A 15,000-nucleotide genomic window follows, 5' to 3' on the forward strand; every position below is an offset into this window, starting at 1 on the left:
TGGCCTTCGCCTTCTTGCTCGATTCTTGCGTCCGTGAACCCTTTGCAGCACATCGTGTGTAAACAACGACCTTCTTTGGGGATGGATAATCAACCTTGCCCACCATGCCTGCCCCCCCCTCCCCCCCCCTAAAAAATAAGACTAAAAAAAAACAAGAGGAAAAAAAGGGTATGGACAAAACGCTCCCTCCCTTTGCTGGACCGCCATGGCCACCAGGCAGCCACAGTAGGAAAAGCACACAACTTGACATCCGCAGTCAGTCTTTGTTGACTTGGGTGTAGGTGCTGTTGTAGGAGAAACTTGCCGTGTCCGATATTAAGATATAGGGTCGTCCTCCGTATAGGGTCGTCCTCCACTCCCTCCGTGAGAAAGTACGAAGTCGTGTCACGATGCTTTCGCAAGTGGCTGGAGTAGCGTACGGATGTCGTCAAAGCCCTGGTATTCCGCTCGGGGTTTTCGTGAGCGCGGGGAAGAGATGGAGTCGCGACGGTGCTTGCACGCGCGTGTGAAAAAAAAGCATTCATTCATCCTGGTCTCGGGGAGAAAACGCTGGTGCAAGATATCGGTCACGCTGTCTCTCCGTAACACATGACCAGCATCAGTTCTAGGGTAAGGGGACTGGTGTTACTTAATGAGGTAATAATCACACACACACACACACACACACACACACACACACACACACACACACACACACACACACACACACACACACACACAGGGGAAAAGAGAGAGAGAGAGAGAGAGAGAGCAGTGATGCTTTGGATAACAATAAAGTATAAAAATGGAAATCTTTGGATCATAGAAGCGAAAGGGGGACGAAAGAAAGACCCCGTCGTGGTTTCATTTTTATAGCTGTCGAGACCAGCCTGGTGATGAATGGCGAAATGTCAGTGTACTTTCTTTTTTTTCTGTGGTTAATGACCGACTTTGTTAGCTTGGTACAGTCGCACTTGACAATGCGAAGTCTTAAATCGTAATCTCACTCTCTCTTCTCCTCTCTATCTTTCTACTCTCTCTCCCTCTCCCCTTCCCCTTCTCTTCTCCCTCCCTTCTCCCTCCCTCCTTCTCCTTCCCTCCTCCCTCTCCTTCCCTCTCTCCCTTCCTCTCTCCCTTCCTCTCTCCTTCCCTCTCCTTCCCTCTCCCTCTCCCTCTCATCCACGCATATTCATCCGTCAGTACATCCATCTCGTCGCAAATAAACAAAAATCGTAGCTACTTGCAACATCTACGAGGCCGGGTCTCGCAATTACCGGAACGCAATCCCGCTGGCCAGAAAATACAGGACTGAGCTGTTTTGGGACAGTTTCTCCCACGCCCCTTTATTTGCCCACGCCTTGGTCACCGTCCTTCTCTCTCTCTCTCTCTCTCTCTCTCTCTCTCTCTCTCTCTCTCTCTCTCTCTCTCTCTCTCTCTCTCTCTCTCTCTCTCTCTCTTTTTCTCTCTCTCTCTTTCTCTCTTCTCCTCTTCTTCTCTCTCTCTCTCTCTCTTTCCTCTCTCTCTCTCTCTCTCTCTCTCTCTCTCTCTCTCTCTCTCTCTCTCTCTCTCTCTCTCTCTCTCTCTCTCTCTCTCTCTCTCTCTCTCTCTCTCTTTCTTTTGTTTTGTTTGATGTATTTTCGTCTCTTTTTCCGTTGTTTTTTGTTCTCTCCTTTCCTCTCTTTTCTCTCTATTCTCATTTCTTCTCATCTCTTTCATGCTTGCCTCTCCATTCCCCTCTTTTTTTCTCTTTCTCTTTCTGTGTATGTGTGTGAGAGAGAATGAGAATCTGCGTTTGTCTATCCATGTTGTCGCTCGTTGATGTTAATTCTCTCTAATTGCACTTAATTAATTACGATGGCCTTCATGATAATGCACTTACTTAAAAAAATGTTATCGTAGTTACTGGCAAGTTCATTTTTTATGCCCCGGGTTACTATCGTCAACGAGGAAAATGACTTCATTGGGGTCAGCCGGCATTGTCAGGAGCCAAATTCCTACGGCTGCGTTCCTCTTCCCCTCTCTACTTCTACCCTTCTCTTTTCCCCTTTCCCCTCTCCCCTTCCCCTTTCCCCTTCCCCCTCCCTCATTTCTTCCCCTCTCCCCCTAACCCTTCCCCTCTTCTCCTTCCCCCTCTCCCCCTTTCCTTCTTCCCCCTTCTCTTCCCCTTCCCCTCCCCTTCCTTCCCCCTTCCCTTCCCCTTCCCCTCTCCTTCCCCCTCTCCCCCTTCCCTTCCCCCTCTCCTCCTTCCCTTCCCCTTCTCCCCCCTTCCCTTCCCCTCTCCTTCCCCCTCTCCCCCTTCCCTTCCCCTTCCCCTTCCCCTCGGGCGCTTCTGTATGTTGTGGACCGCCTTGTACCATGCGGGAGGTGGAAGGGGAGTGGAAGGCAAGGGAGGGAAGAGGGGGGGAGGAGGTAGGGCGAGGGAAAGGGGAGGGAGTGAAGGGAGGACGGGGTGTGGCATGGCGTGGAGGCAGGAAGGGGGATAGGAGGGGAAGGGCGAGGGAGGATTGAGGGGCATAGGAAGGGCATGGCGAGGTGGGAGGAGGGGGGGAGAAGGGGATGGGTCGTAGAACTGCGGTTAGGTAGCTGGGGAGGGGGGGGTGCAGGGGGAGGGAGGGGAGGGGAGGCTAGGCCCACGTGATGGCCTTGTGGTAGGCACCTCTCCCTATCTCACTCTCTCACAGCTTGCCCCCACCTCGCTCTCTCTCTCTCTCTCTCTCTCTCTCTCTCTCTCTCTCTCTCTCTCTCTCTCTCTCTCTCTCTCTCTCTCTCTCTCTCTCTCTCTCTCTCTCTCTCTCTCTCTCTCTCTCTACCTGAAAATGGACATTTTATTACATAAATGAAAGGACAAATGTTACATGAACATACCTTAGGTTCATTATAGGAGAGAGAGAGAGAGAGAGAGAGAGAGAGAGAGAGAGAGAGAGAGAGAGAGAATGAGAAGTAAATGAATATAGGAAGAAAGAATTGATACTAACACATAACGGAAAGAGAAGGAAGGGGGGAGGTGGTGACAGGAGGCGGAGAGTACGTTTTCATTGTGTAATTTGTAGAATATGTAGCGTGAGTAGGGCCAGCTGTTTTGTTGTAGGATGTTGCCGAGTGGTGCACGGAGTTTGTTTACCTCTGGCTGGACGGGGCATGACGGGAATGGGTAATGAGGGGCTGGGTAGGTTGGTGGAGGTGGTGGGGGGAGGTGGGGGGGGAGGACAACCCGAGGCGGACGGACTGCCTGTTTGGGATTGGGTCTATCTAGATGGAGGGCTAACTTCTCGTAGGATGTGTTAGTTACCTTCGGGTTTCGTTATTTTGTCTGTATTCACGTGTTTTCATGCACGCACACGCACGCATGCACACACACACACACACACACACACACACACACACACACACACACACACACACACACACACACACACACACACACACACACACACACACACACCATACGTATCCATTTTCGAATGTCGGCTACTCGCTGTCGCTCTTTTTTTTCTCTCTCTTTTTTTTTCTTCTACTTTTTTGTCTCGCCCATGAACTCCACAAGCCCCATTCACTCTGAACCTCTTTTTCTATTTCGTAATACCTTCCATCGCCACTCCCAAAACCTCTTTCTCTCTCTCTCTCCTTTCCTGTTTCATCACTGCTATAGCCTTTGAATTGTCGTGTTCTTTGTTATTCAGGGAAGCCCAGCTTGCTTACATAATATAATATAAGTCAGAATCAGGAGAAAACATATTTGTAGCGATTCAGTTGTATTCGCACATGTTGCTGTTGTTGTTGTTGTCTTGTTGAGTTCAATTGTATGAGCACGAGGTAGGCGAGGTAGCCTGGTAGCCTAGCCTGGGTTTTATTTTATTTTTTTATTTATTTTTATTATTTTTTTGTGGGAGGGGGGGGGGGCTTAGATTCCGATGAGTCCATAAAATTGATGATAGGGAAGTAGATGTGATCGATCGTATATTATTATCAGTCACTCTAGTTTTATATTAACGTTTCCTCAGTATATCTCTCGCTTCTCTCTCCCTCCCTCCCTCCCAACCTTCCTATTTTCCTCAGCTTCCTCCTTGTTTTGTTTTTATTTAGTATTGCTATTTTATTTATTCATTTGTTAATTTTAGTTATTTCGGCCTCTCTTGTTCGTTGAATCATGGAGGAGTTGCTCTGTTCAGAGATCCTGAGCGAGGCTATGGTCACTGGGGGGGGGGGTGCACTGGTAGCTGGGCGAGAGCGCTAGGCTGTTGGGAAGTGTGTGTCGGGGGGGGGGGGGGGGCCAAGGCTCCATCACTCGGGGCGATAGACATAGTTCAGCATAAGTACACTTCTCACAACTCGGATGTAGATGGACAAGTCACCCACTCACTTAGTCATGTGCGGTGCATTTATGTAGGCACATACATAAATTCATTAACACACGCACACGCACATACACTACACACACACAAACACACACACACACACACACACACACACACACACACACACACACACACACACACACACACACACACACACACACACACACACACACACACACACACACACACACACACACACACACACACACACACAAACACACACAAACACAAACACAAACACACACAAACACACACAAACACAAACACACACAAATTCCCTCAACTTCCAAAACTACCAAAGCACATCCCTATTGAAGCCTAAACTAACATTCTCGTCACCTCAAACTTCCGCGATTCCATCTCAACAAACAAGCAAATGACACGGATGTTTACTTGTGATTCGTTAGTGGCAGTTGTGCCGTCAAGTCCCACAATCTCCAGAGATTAGGGTAACGTGATTGACAAACATGCTGACTGATAGGAGAGATAACATTACAGGTGTTATTTATAGACTTGATGTCAGCCATGTACTTGGATGGGATGCACCTGTTACACCATATGTTAATTCCGTTATTTGGCAAATTGTGTTGAAGGAACTTTCTTTCCTCATTTTCTTTTCTTCATCTTCCTTTTTTTCCTTTTCGGCTTCTTTCATTATCTTTGTCTGCCATCTCTTCTTTTTCATTTTCATTTTCCTTTTCTACTTGTTATTCTTAATCATATTCCTTTTGTAATATTGTGTGGAATTATCTGATATTTGAAGTACTTTGTTTGTACAAAATACTTTTTAAAAGTATTCCATCTTTCTCTTTCTCTTTCTCTGTTTCTATTTCTTTCTCTCTCTCTCTCTTCCCTCTTTCCCTCTCTTCTCTCTCTCTCTTCCTTCTTTCCCTCTCTTCTCTCTCTCTCTTCCTTCTTTCCCTCTCTTCTCTCTTCTCTCTCTCCCTCTCTCTCACTCTCTCTCTCTCTTTCTCTCTTTCTCTTTCTCTTTCTTGCTTGCTCACCTTCTCTCTCTCCCTCCCCTCCCTCCCTCCCTCCATCCCTCCATCCCTCCATCCCTCCCTCCCTTCCCCTCCCTCCCCCCCATCTTCCCCCCCCATGATTAATTGAAACACTAATGGTTTTCATAGAATTTGTATTTGATGAAGGTTACTCTTATTATGGTTACATACGAGAGGTGTAAGCCTAAACTCTGAAAGATATAGCAGGTGCTTGGGAAATCATTTTACATAAGTACACTGAGACTTCCTTGAATAGATAAACAAATTATTTTGAAGTGTGTTTGATAAGGAGATAATTAAACAAGCAACGACGAAGATATATGGCTTAAATTTGATTGAGCTGTAGATATATCTTTTTCCTTTCTTTCATTCTTCTTCTTCTTTTTTTTTTTTTTTTTTTTTTTTTTTTACTTTGTATCTTGCATTGAAATGTAAAGAGAGAACACATCACTATATCATAAATACAGTTTTTTCTTCTTCTTCTTCTCTACTTTTTTGGGGGGATGTGATGCAAGAGAAGTAAATATAATGATAGTCTTTAGGATAATGCCTATATCAGGAATTTCCGTTATAGCATTCTACTTTCCTTGCCAAGTATTCAATACCCTAACATCAGAATTTACTTATAGAAGCTCAATTTCTCAATTTCAGGCCGTACCCAGACGACGCTCCCACAGCTCAGGAGGGAGCAACAGCAGCAGTGGCCTCGTAGGATCACCTTCCCTGGCCCCCCATCAGGTGATCAGTTCGGTGCCAGTGACAAGTTTGCCGCACCTGCTTCCAGCTCTGAACTCGATGACGGCCACGTCCCTGCCACAGATGGCCCCCGCCGCTCCCCCCACAGCCTCGGTTCAAGCATCAGGTACTTCCCTCGTGACGGCACCAGTGATCGCCCCTAGCAGTTCGCCAGCGGGATCAGCTTTACTTGCTCAACTTCTTACGTCAGGTTTGTTGAGGGTCACCGGTTTATAGAGCCGTGTGGGTTACTCTTAAAGGAAATTGATTGTAGGAGGAAAATGTGAAGAGATATAATTCTGTGTTTCATGAGGTGATGAAAATGGTCTTCCTTTTATTTCAGGGTCTTATTCAGTCAGTTGCAACACCCAACCCATCAACACAAATCAGTTGAACAACTTGGGTAACAACAAGAGCGGCAACAACGTAAAGGTTTCCTTGGTCATACCCGGAGTTATTACCGGAAACTCCGGCAACAACAGCAGCAGCAGTAACAGCAGCAGTAGCTCTAGCCTCTGCAGCATCAACAGTGTCACCAACATCAAGCCCAGCGTGTCGACACCCCTACTCATGCCACCAATCACACTCTCTGCTGTGACACCCTCCACTCTCAAGACACAGAGCTTCAGCCAGGTCAGTTTTGGAGGTTTTCATTTCGAGTCGTATAGGGAGGGAACTTGCTAGAGTTGGTGTCGTTTAAGTGCCAGCGCAATAGAAGAAGAGCTAATTCCCCATAATATGTTTTGATTTTTCTTCATTTATCAGCATATAAATCTTTCTCTTTATGATTGATTCAATAATGAGTTTCTCTTTCTTTTCAGTTATCACCATGGAGTCCATGCTCACCACAGGGAATAATAAAGCAGTCTCCACCTCATCCGGAGCCTTCTTCACCTTTGATGATGAATGTCCCCTCACCGCCAACAAAAGTTTTCAGGTATATTTTACTATTATTTACAATGTATCGTTTTACTCATGTTCCATATATAGCTTCTCAGAAGCCATTATACATTTTTCATTAGTATCCTCACCTCTTTCTATAGCTTGGAAGTCACATGAATCTTTCTTTTTTTCAGACCCAAGAGTGATGTGGAACGTGTGCAATACAAAGAACACAGGCGAGTCTGTCATATCAATGCAGAACAGAAGCGTCGGTCAAATTTGAAAAACAATTTTGATATAATGCATCAACTGATTCCTTCCATCAGCCAAAATCATAATGCAAAGGTAAGGCAGGGTCTACATGCAGCAAACTGGAATTGACATGATATTTATGTAATAGTATATCAAATCATAACTTAAATTTTTCATGTATATTATTTATATATTATAAATATGTATATGAATATTATACATAAAATATATATGTATTTCTCAGTCTAATTTTATTTCCATTTTCTCCAAAAGACTGCATCTGCTCATTTGTTCAGTTAGCTCAAAGGTTAGGATAGAATTCATCAAAGTCTACACACCATGGAAAAAGAAACTAGGTTTTTTGAAGACTAAATGCATGAGTGATAAGGTTTATGTGTTTTTTTCAGATAAGTAAAGCAGCCATGCTACAAAAAGGAGCTGAGTACATCCAGCAGTTGAAAGCCGAGAGACAGCAACTGAGCGATCAAGCGGAAAAGTTCCGTGCTCAGATTGAAAGCCTCAGTCTCGAGATAAGGTATGCTTCTTTCGTGTTTCAAAGACTTCATGATTTTGACTTCACTTGTTGCTTGTTTTTGTATTTTTTTCATGTACATTTTTATGTATGTTTCTATATGTATTTTTCCTTTATTTCCAGCAATGCACAATCCTTACTACCTGCCACTGGTGCCCCTATGACACATGCGCGTCATAGCAAGCTCAAGGAGATGTTCAACAACTATGTTCGGGAACGTACCTTAGCAAACTGGAAATTCTGGATCTTTTCGCTCATAACAGAACCATTGCTAGAGTCCTACAACAACAGTGTGAGCATCAACTCGTTGGACGACCTCTGCCGCTCCTCTTTAGCTTGGCTGGATCAGCAGTGTTCCCTCAATATCCTACGTCCCTGTAAGTGTCACTTGTTTGTGTTGATTTGTTTCCTTTGATGTATAGATTATGTGTAGTCTGAGAGAATTATTTTTCAAACTACATTTGTAGATGATTTTGGTTTGTTATCAAGTCGAGCCTAAAGTTGGTGCTTTAAGAAGTTAGAGTTACATGTCAAATGGATAAGTCACTTCGTTGAAAAGTATTTTGAATATTTAAATCTCGGGTAATATTTGGATTTTTCTCACTACTACTCTTACTTCACAGTGGTTTCAAACTCCATGCGAAAGCTGAGCACAACCACCAATGTATTGGCCGAGCCTGAAAACTTGCCAGAGGAGATATACCGCCGCGTCACAAAGCAGGAAGGAGAGAGATATCCTGCGTCTCGGTGATCAAAGGCTGTAAGTCCTTCCCACCTACCGAAAGCCAGGAGAAGAAAAGACATTGCTTGCTTGTCACAGAAGGAGGGAAAGCAGTGTACACGTTGGGAGAGCTGATGTTTTGAAGGTCTTTTGTTGCGTGAAAATTGATAGAACAGGTACCCGTGTGAAGCTGCTTGCGAATTCCACTTTCTTCTCTTCTCTTTTCTTTTCATGGCAGCTGTATACCAGCACCCCTGAAGGAAGGGAAGCCATGTCATGATTTTTATGATAAAGTTATTGTATGCACTTTTGAGAGATGGATTCTGAAATTTGCAAATTTTGAGATCATCCCCTATATAATTAAGGAGTTTCTGGGATAGCTTTTTTTATTGATTTAAAATCATATGTTTTTACTCCAGCTCCTTCTTATAATTTGAATTTAGGATGTAAAACACTGAAATTCAGAAGGCATGGTAACTTAGCAAGTATTATGCAGGAGTTTTATAAGTCTCACAAAAAATGCAGACTAACACATTATGTATTAAGAGAAATGCCCAATTGACTTTCAAATTGAGCTAACAGTAAGCTAGATATCATGCTGATTAAATTTGTCTGATGATCTCACTCACTCTCTTTCTTTCTCTCTATTATGACAGATTCTTATTGGTTTTCCTTCCAAAACTACAAGCTCAGTCTGTTGAGCAACACTTATGAAGATACAAGTGTGTAAATGCTCTTCATCTTGCCAATATCATTTGGAAATTTATGATAGATACGGTGATAGAGATATAAGCATATTATTTTAGTTGTAAAAGACAAGTATTTGTAACAAGAATGATCCCCGCTGACAACCTGCAGCTGCGGAGCCTTGTACAATCCTTACAAATGTGCCATAATGTGAACTATGACGTTCAGTGTGAAATTGCGTTTTGAGTCTTTGATGAGGAGTGTGACCTTGCTGTGAGAAGGCCAGTTAGGAGTGCCTTAACAAGTAGGAGGAGAGTGAAAATTCATCTTATAAAAGATTGAGAATCACCTGTTTATTTTATTATTTTTTTTTTTAATGCTGATGGATCAAGTAGTGAGTAACAAAGGGAGTTTAACCCTTTCATTTTTTTCTTCAATTTTTGGACACTAGTGAGGAGCCTGCTGTTGGTTTAGCAATTTGTAAAGTTATTGTGGGATTTAGATGTTCATATTGTTGAAAACTATGGAAGGCAATCAGGTTGAATTATATTAACCCCTCTGAGATTGACAGATAGCAGTGTTATTTGTTCTTCCTCTCTGTATATTCTAAGTCACAACCGGAAAAGACAAGGAAGGGAAAAAATAAGTGTTTCATCTTCATCTTGGGTGTGATTTGTGATGCAGGTAGTTTCAGCTCAAAAAAAAAAATGCCTTGTTCAGTGAAATCCTTCAAGAGTTATCAAGATAACTTTTCCATCCACTGCTCCTTCCTCTGGATAAAAGTAAAATCACGGGATTCTTTCAGCGTCCTCGTATTTAATGATGCTTCAGTGAGCTCTCTTGCTCTGGCATTTTGGTTTTTAAAAATTTGTGAGTTAATCTTTGAATAAAAGATCTAGTTAAACATCACTAATTAAACATGTTAATTGTAGGCTGTTAAGACTTATTTATTGACTCTTGCATATGACACTTTCATCATACACTTTTTTTTCCCACATTGCCATAAGGAGAGAAATGTTTGGATGTCATAGAAAGTATCCAAAGCAATTTTTGTTATTTGTTGTCTTATTCATTTTCTTTTGACTCCTTTTTCATACTGTTTTGTACATATTTTGTAATTATTACCATGTCATTCAGAAGCAAAGATTTGTTTCATCACACAAGTGAAGATAACCATTTCGTTATCACAGTGCGTTGTTTCCTCGATGAATCCAATTCTTCTCTCTCAGTTGGAATTTGGTTTTTCATTTGGGGAAAATAAGCAAAAGTAGGGGGGAAAAACGAGTAGCAAGGAGCATACAATGCAAATGAGAACCATATGCAAAATAGGATGTATCGGATTCTGGAACCGAAATGTGCATGGTAGGCGGCTATCACCATCAGCTTTAAGTACAAATTCTTTCATGAGTCATCTGTCCAAGGTGACGTTTTAGTAACATTCATATTCCTCATGTTCTTCACCCATAATGCTGTAAATAGTAGGCCATAATGGATTTATTCAAATATATATATATGATTTTTATGCTGTGCCAAGAGACCGCAGGGATTTTTGGAAGCATCTCTTTTTATCTATAAATGCAAAAATAAAACAAAAAAAAAGAAGAAAAATAAATGCTGATAAAAAATTATGAAGTGGCTTCCTGTCTAGGTGACATGTGCCTATAGGTATCACATGTAAGCGAGTCTCTAATTCTTGTAATACTTTTGATGGTGTGTCCTTTTTTCTTTTTCTCTCTCCTCAGGCTGTTACAAAAGCTTTCTCTTTTTCCCTCTCTCTCTCTCTCTCTCTCTCTCTCTCTCTCTCTCTCTCTCTCTCTCTCTCTCTCTCTCTCTCTCTCTCTCTCTCTCTCTCTCTCTCTCTCTCTCTCTCTCTCTCTCTCTCTCTCTCTCTCCCTCTCCCTCTCCCTCTCCCTCCCTCTCCCTCTCCCTCTCCCTCTCCCTCTCCCTCTCCCTCTCTCTCTCCCTCTCTTTCCTTCTCTCTCTCTCTCCCTCCTTTCCTCTTTCTCTCACTCCCTCACTCCCTCACTCCTTCCCTCACTCCTCTCTCTCTCTCCTTCTCCCTCCCTCTCCTTAAACATTTTCCTCTTCATTTCTTCACACACGGGAAAAGGGAGAATCTTTTGGGTGTGATTGGTCAGATTTTGTACAAAGGAAATCAGATGATGTATATCAAGGGTTCCCTGTATAAGTTTATTATTACAAAGATTTTGTTGTTATTGTTTTTATTTGTCTCCCAAGCCTAAAACTTTTTTTTCCCCCTGAGGTTGTATTATCATATATTTAGAATGTATGTATATTTATTTTTTGTTTTGTTATACTTTTATTTCCTTGACAGAGAAAACAGTACTTCTCTGTATCTGAGGTCGAATGATAGGAATTATATATAATGTGTATTTAAATATCTTGTATGAGAGGAAAAATGTGAAGGTGTTTTAAACTGAATAGAGAATTTATTATAATAACTGTGTTTTCTTTTATTGCATATCCTTCAAATGAATTTTTTACTGCTATAGGTTACTGTGAAATAGCATTCTTGAAAGATATACTTGATATAGCAAGATAATTAAGGTTATTTAGTCATCAATCCTTTTACCTGTAGCATCATCAACCATATGTATATGTAATTTACCCTACATTTGCATATCTTAACTTAAGGGTCCTTAGAATGGTAACGTGATGTATACCCATACTCATGCTATTCAAAACTTTTGAGTGTGTATAAATAGGTAGTGCAATATTTTAGAGGGGGGGAATGATGCTAGCAGACATGGTATTGAGGTACAGAATGAGTAATGTATTATTTGTGCTTTAATTACTTTCCTGCTTTAGAAACTAAAATTGCTTTAAACCGCCTGGAAAATTGATCAAGAATGGTTTTATAATCTGTACTTTTTAGAGCTTATCAGCTTAATGGAAAACAATGCCATTGATATTGACAATGGAAAATTGATAAGATAACTAAACTGTACTTATCCAGCCAAATCACCTTGTTAATTTGTCGTTCATTTGATAAATATCTTGATAATTGCCTTGTCTATAGATCATGATATGCTTCTCAACATGAAAATATATTGCCAGAATATCATAGGCCAGTTGTGTGAAATATATCATAGGCCAGAAAAAGAATATATATTTCTTTTTCTGAAGATGATGGATAATTGCTGAAAGTTAGATAAAATTACTTGCTTTTCGGTGGTAAGGTAAGTATTCTTGGAAACATGTCACTCATATCTTTCTCTCCCTAATTAAACAAGAACCAAAATAGAAATCATACATAATCACTTTGCAAAGATAACCAAAAAATGAGGTAATAGGATTTTTTTATCACTAACTTCCTTTACCAGTTTGAAATAAGAATGATAAAAGTTTTTGTAGAAACTTACACACAAACTTTTTTAAAAAACTCAAAACACAAAAATATATATGTTTTATTTTTGGCTATATCTCAGATTTTTTCACTGAACACAATGATATGTAAATTGCAATTCAATATCCCCTTATTTGCTTTCACATCAGAATGTTTTGTTTTTCCTTTAGCTAAATTCCTTTATGGGAATAAGTACTGTACAGATTCCTGCTATATGCCATGAGTATATTCAGAGGTATACTCTGTACTTTCGAATTTAATTCTCATTTTGTAATGTAGAGGTGACCACAAAAAGAGAGTAAATATGATATATAGTAAACAGGTAATTTAGAGATTTATTAGACTTCATTACACTTATTGTATAATCTCTACATAGTTGTCTTTAACCCAAAGATTTAATCTCCATACAAGAGATTTCCAAGGTGTCTTCAAACTACAGGAAGAAAGAGTCAAGTTTGCCTGTGAAATGACATATCGACCATTTTAGCGCTGTTCTCAGGTAGTCTGGTGGAATTAGGCCATCACCTTTGAGCGATATTGGTAGCTGATTGTATTCGCTCTCTCGTTTACCACCTGTCCCCGTAGTTCAAGGGCGTGTTCCTCCTGTGGTAACTCCGATCACCGCAATCCTATAATTCTCTTGTCTAACATCTCCAGCTCTGTATCTGACTGTGCATGATGTGAGGTTCATTGCCCATGGGTCATTGATTGCCCACCCGAGTCGTGTCCTCGCGGTAAAAGGGTCGCTTAACCTGCATCTCCTGATTTCCAATGAGGTCATGGCAGTTGGTGCATCCTTCCCAATGAAAACGTCCTCCTGCTAGTTTGACATCTATTCGACATCCGAGAGAAGGTCCTTGAAGTAGTCCTGACTTTCCGTTTCTCCTGCCCCTGCCATATGACGAGTCCAGTCTGCTGGCAGTATTGTTCAACAGTCGAAATTCATCCCGAGCCGTTTCCCTTCAGCTCCAAATCTACCTCATCCGCCTACCATTCGGTTTTCTGTGATAGAGTTTCCATTGCGACTCTGATTCATTTTCTTGAGAGGTTTAGGGTCTCTACTAGTTGTTTCGAGCAGAAAGATCGTCTGCAGCCCTGGGCGTGGGTTCAGTGACTGTCGTTGTTTATTAAGCTTGGGTTGATGGCAAGTACAGGGATAATATGAAGGATTGTTTTATGCCATGGTTTCTAAATAGTGGACAGCATTGGTAAGGATACAGTGACCAGCTGGTTCCATTTAAGCTTCTGTTTTCGATGTTCTGGGGGGATCGTGAGGTAAGTCTCTGATAACATGATCGGCTGACTTAGCATCGTGTAGCCATCCTGAGTGGAGGCGACCGCGAGTGTCCGTAGCAGTGTTGCCATCATCTATTGCTAAAATCCGCCAGATGGCCACCAAAATTCCGCTAGATAGCCCCCGAAATCCGCCAGATATAACTTTGTTTTGTCAAAATTTTTGTATACTGCACAAAAAATATACTGTACAATTTAATCATTAAAAATCGTCATATATGGTCACCAATAAGAGAGAGAGAGAGAGAGAGAGAGAGAGAGAGAGAGAGAGAGAGAGAGAGAGAGAGAGAGAGAGAGAGAGAGAGAGAGACCTGACTCACCATCAACTCCCCCACGGTAACATACTGATAAAGAAAAACACCTGTGGGCCGCCATCGGCAAAGGCCCGCGTCAGCCCCAAAGGAGGGCTGACAAATCATACAGAACAGAACAGATTACCAATACATGGTAAAGAAATACTTTAATATTTTTAAATTAATAGCCAACACTATGATGCAAGCAATGCACGTTACCTTTACAACAGGAAGAAAGAGGGATCATAAACTTCTTCCTCCATCTCTGTCTCGTCTCTTGCAGTACTAGGTCCTGGAGATGAGTCTGATTTGAGGACAATCTCGGTACTACGTGTGTACACTTCGCTAGTACCGATCATATTTGAGACTTCAGCTGGTATCTCATATTCGAAACATGATTTTCCGGTTCTTTTCAGTCCTGCTCGGATTCCAAGGATGGCATTTGTCATTGTTGTGCCCATTCTGTTACGCAGCTTGTTTTTCACAATGTTTAACTGAATATGTCTTTATTATTTATTTTAAGTATAAAATATAAAAAAAACAACGCCATAGGGAAATATATAATATACAATCATGAGACACTACGAACGGCAGCATTTGGGTTTGGGTCGCTTGCTCGCGGCTAGTCGGGCTGGCAGATTGGCAGAATCCGCCAGAAATCCGCTAGAATTGTGAAAAAGCCGCCAAAAAATCCGTCATCCGCCAGATTCAAAATTTTCCCGCCATACGGTGGTTCAAATCCGCCAGATCTGGCGGGAAATCCGCCAGAATGGCAACACTGGTCCGTAGCATTAGCCACAGACAGCCGGCTGCTAGATTCAGCAGTTCTTATCTGTTGGGGTTTCAATTATTTATCTCTCCTTTCTCACTTAATTGTGCGGTTCCTGAGGAGATTGAGATATC

General features: G+C 41.9%; 1 protein-coding gene across 4 annotated transcripts in view; it reads left to right on the forward strand.

Annotated features, from left to right (window-relative positions):
• The window catches only part of Mondo (MLX interacting protein mondo), a 121,281-nt gene extending 109,675 nt beyond the window's left edge, over positions 1-11,606 (forward strand). For all 4 annotated transcript variants that reach the window (XM_043021040.2, XM_043021041.2, XM_043021042.2 and 1 more), the window contains 7 exons: positions 5,987-6,281; positions 6,414-6,703; positions 6,892-7,007; positions 7,147-7,297; positions 7,612-7,739; positions 7,860-8,113; positions 8,360-11,606. In XM_043021040.2, coding sequence (XP_042876974.1) covers positions 5,987-6,281; positions 6,414-6,703; positions 6,892-7,007; positions 7,147-7,297; positions 7,612-7,739; positions 7,860-8,113; positions 8,360-8,487 — 1,362 coding nt within the window. In that variant the 3' untranslated portion in view covers positions 8,488-11,606. The remainder of the gene's footprint in view (positions 1-5,986; positions 6,282-6,413; positions 6,704-6,891; positions 7,008-7,146; positions 7,298-7,611; positions 7,740-7,859; positions 8,114-8,359) is intronic.
• The last annotated feature ends 3,394 nt before the right edge of the window (positions 11,607-15,000 follow it).

This window comes from Penaeus japonicus, unplaced genomic scaffold (assembly GCF_977035675.1).
Source record: "Penaeus japonicus unplaced genomic scaffold, GWHDUDI00000001_assembly GWHDUDI00000037, whole genome shotgun sequence".
Lineage (NCBI taxonomy): Eukaryota > Metazoa > Arthropoda > Malacostraca > Decapoda > Penaeidae > Penaeus > Penaeus japonicus.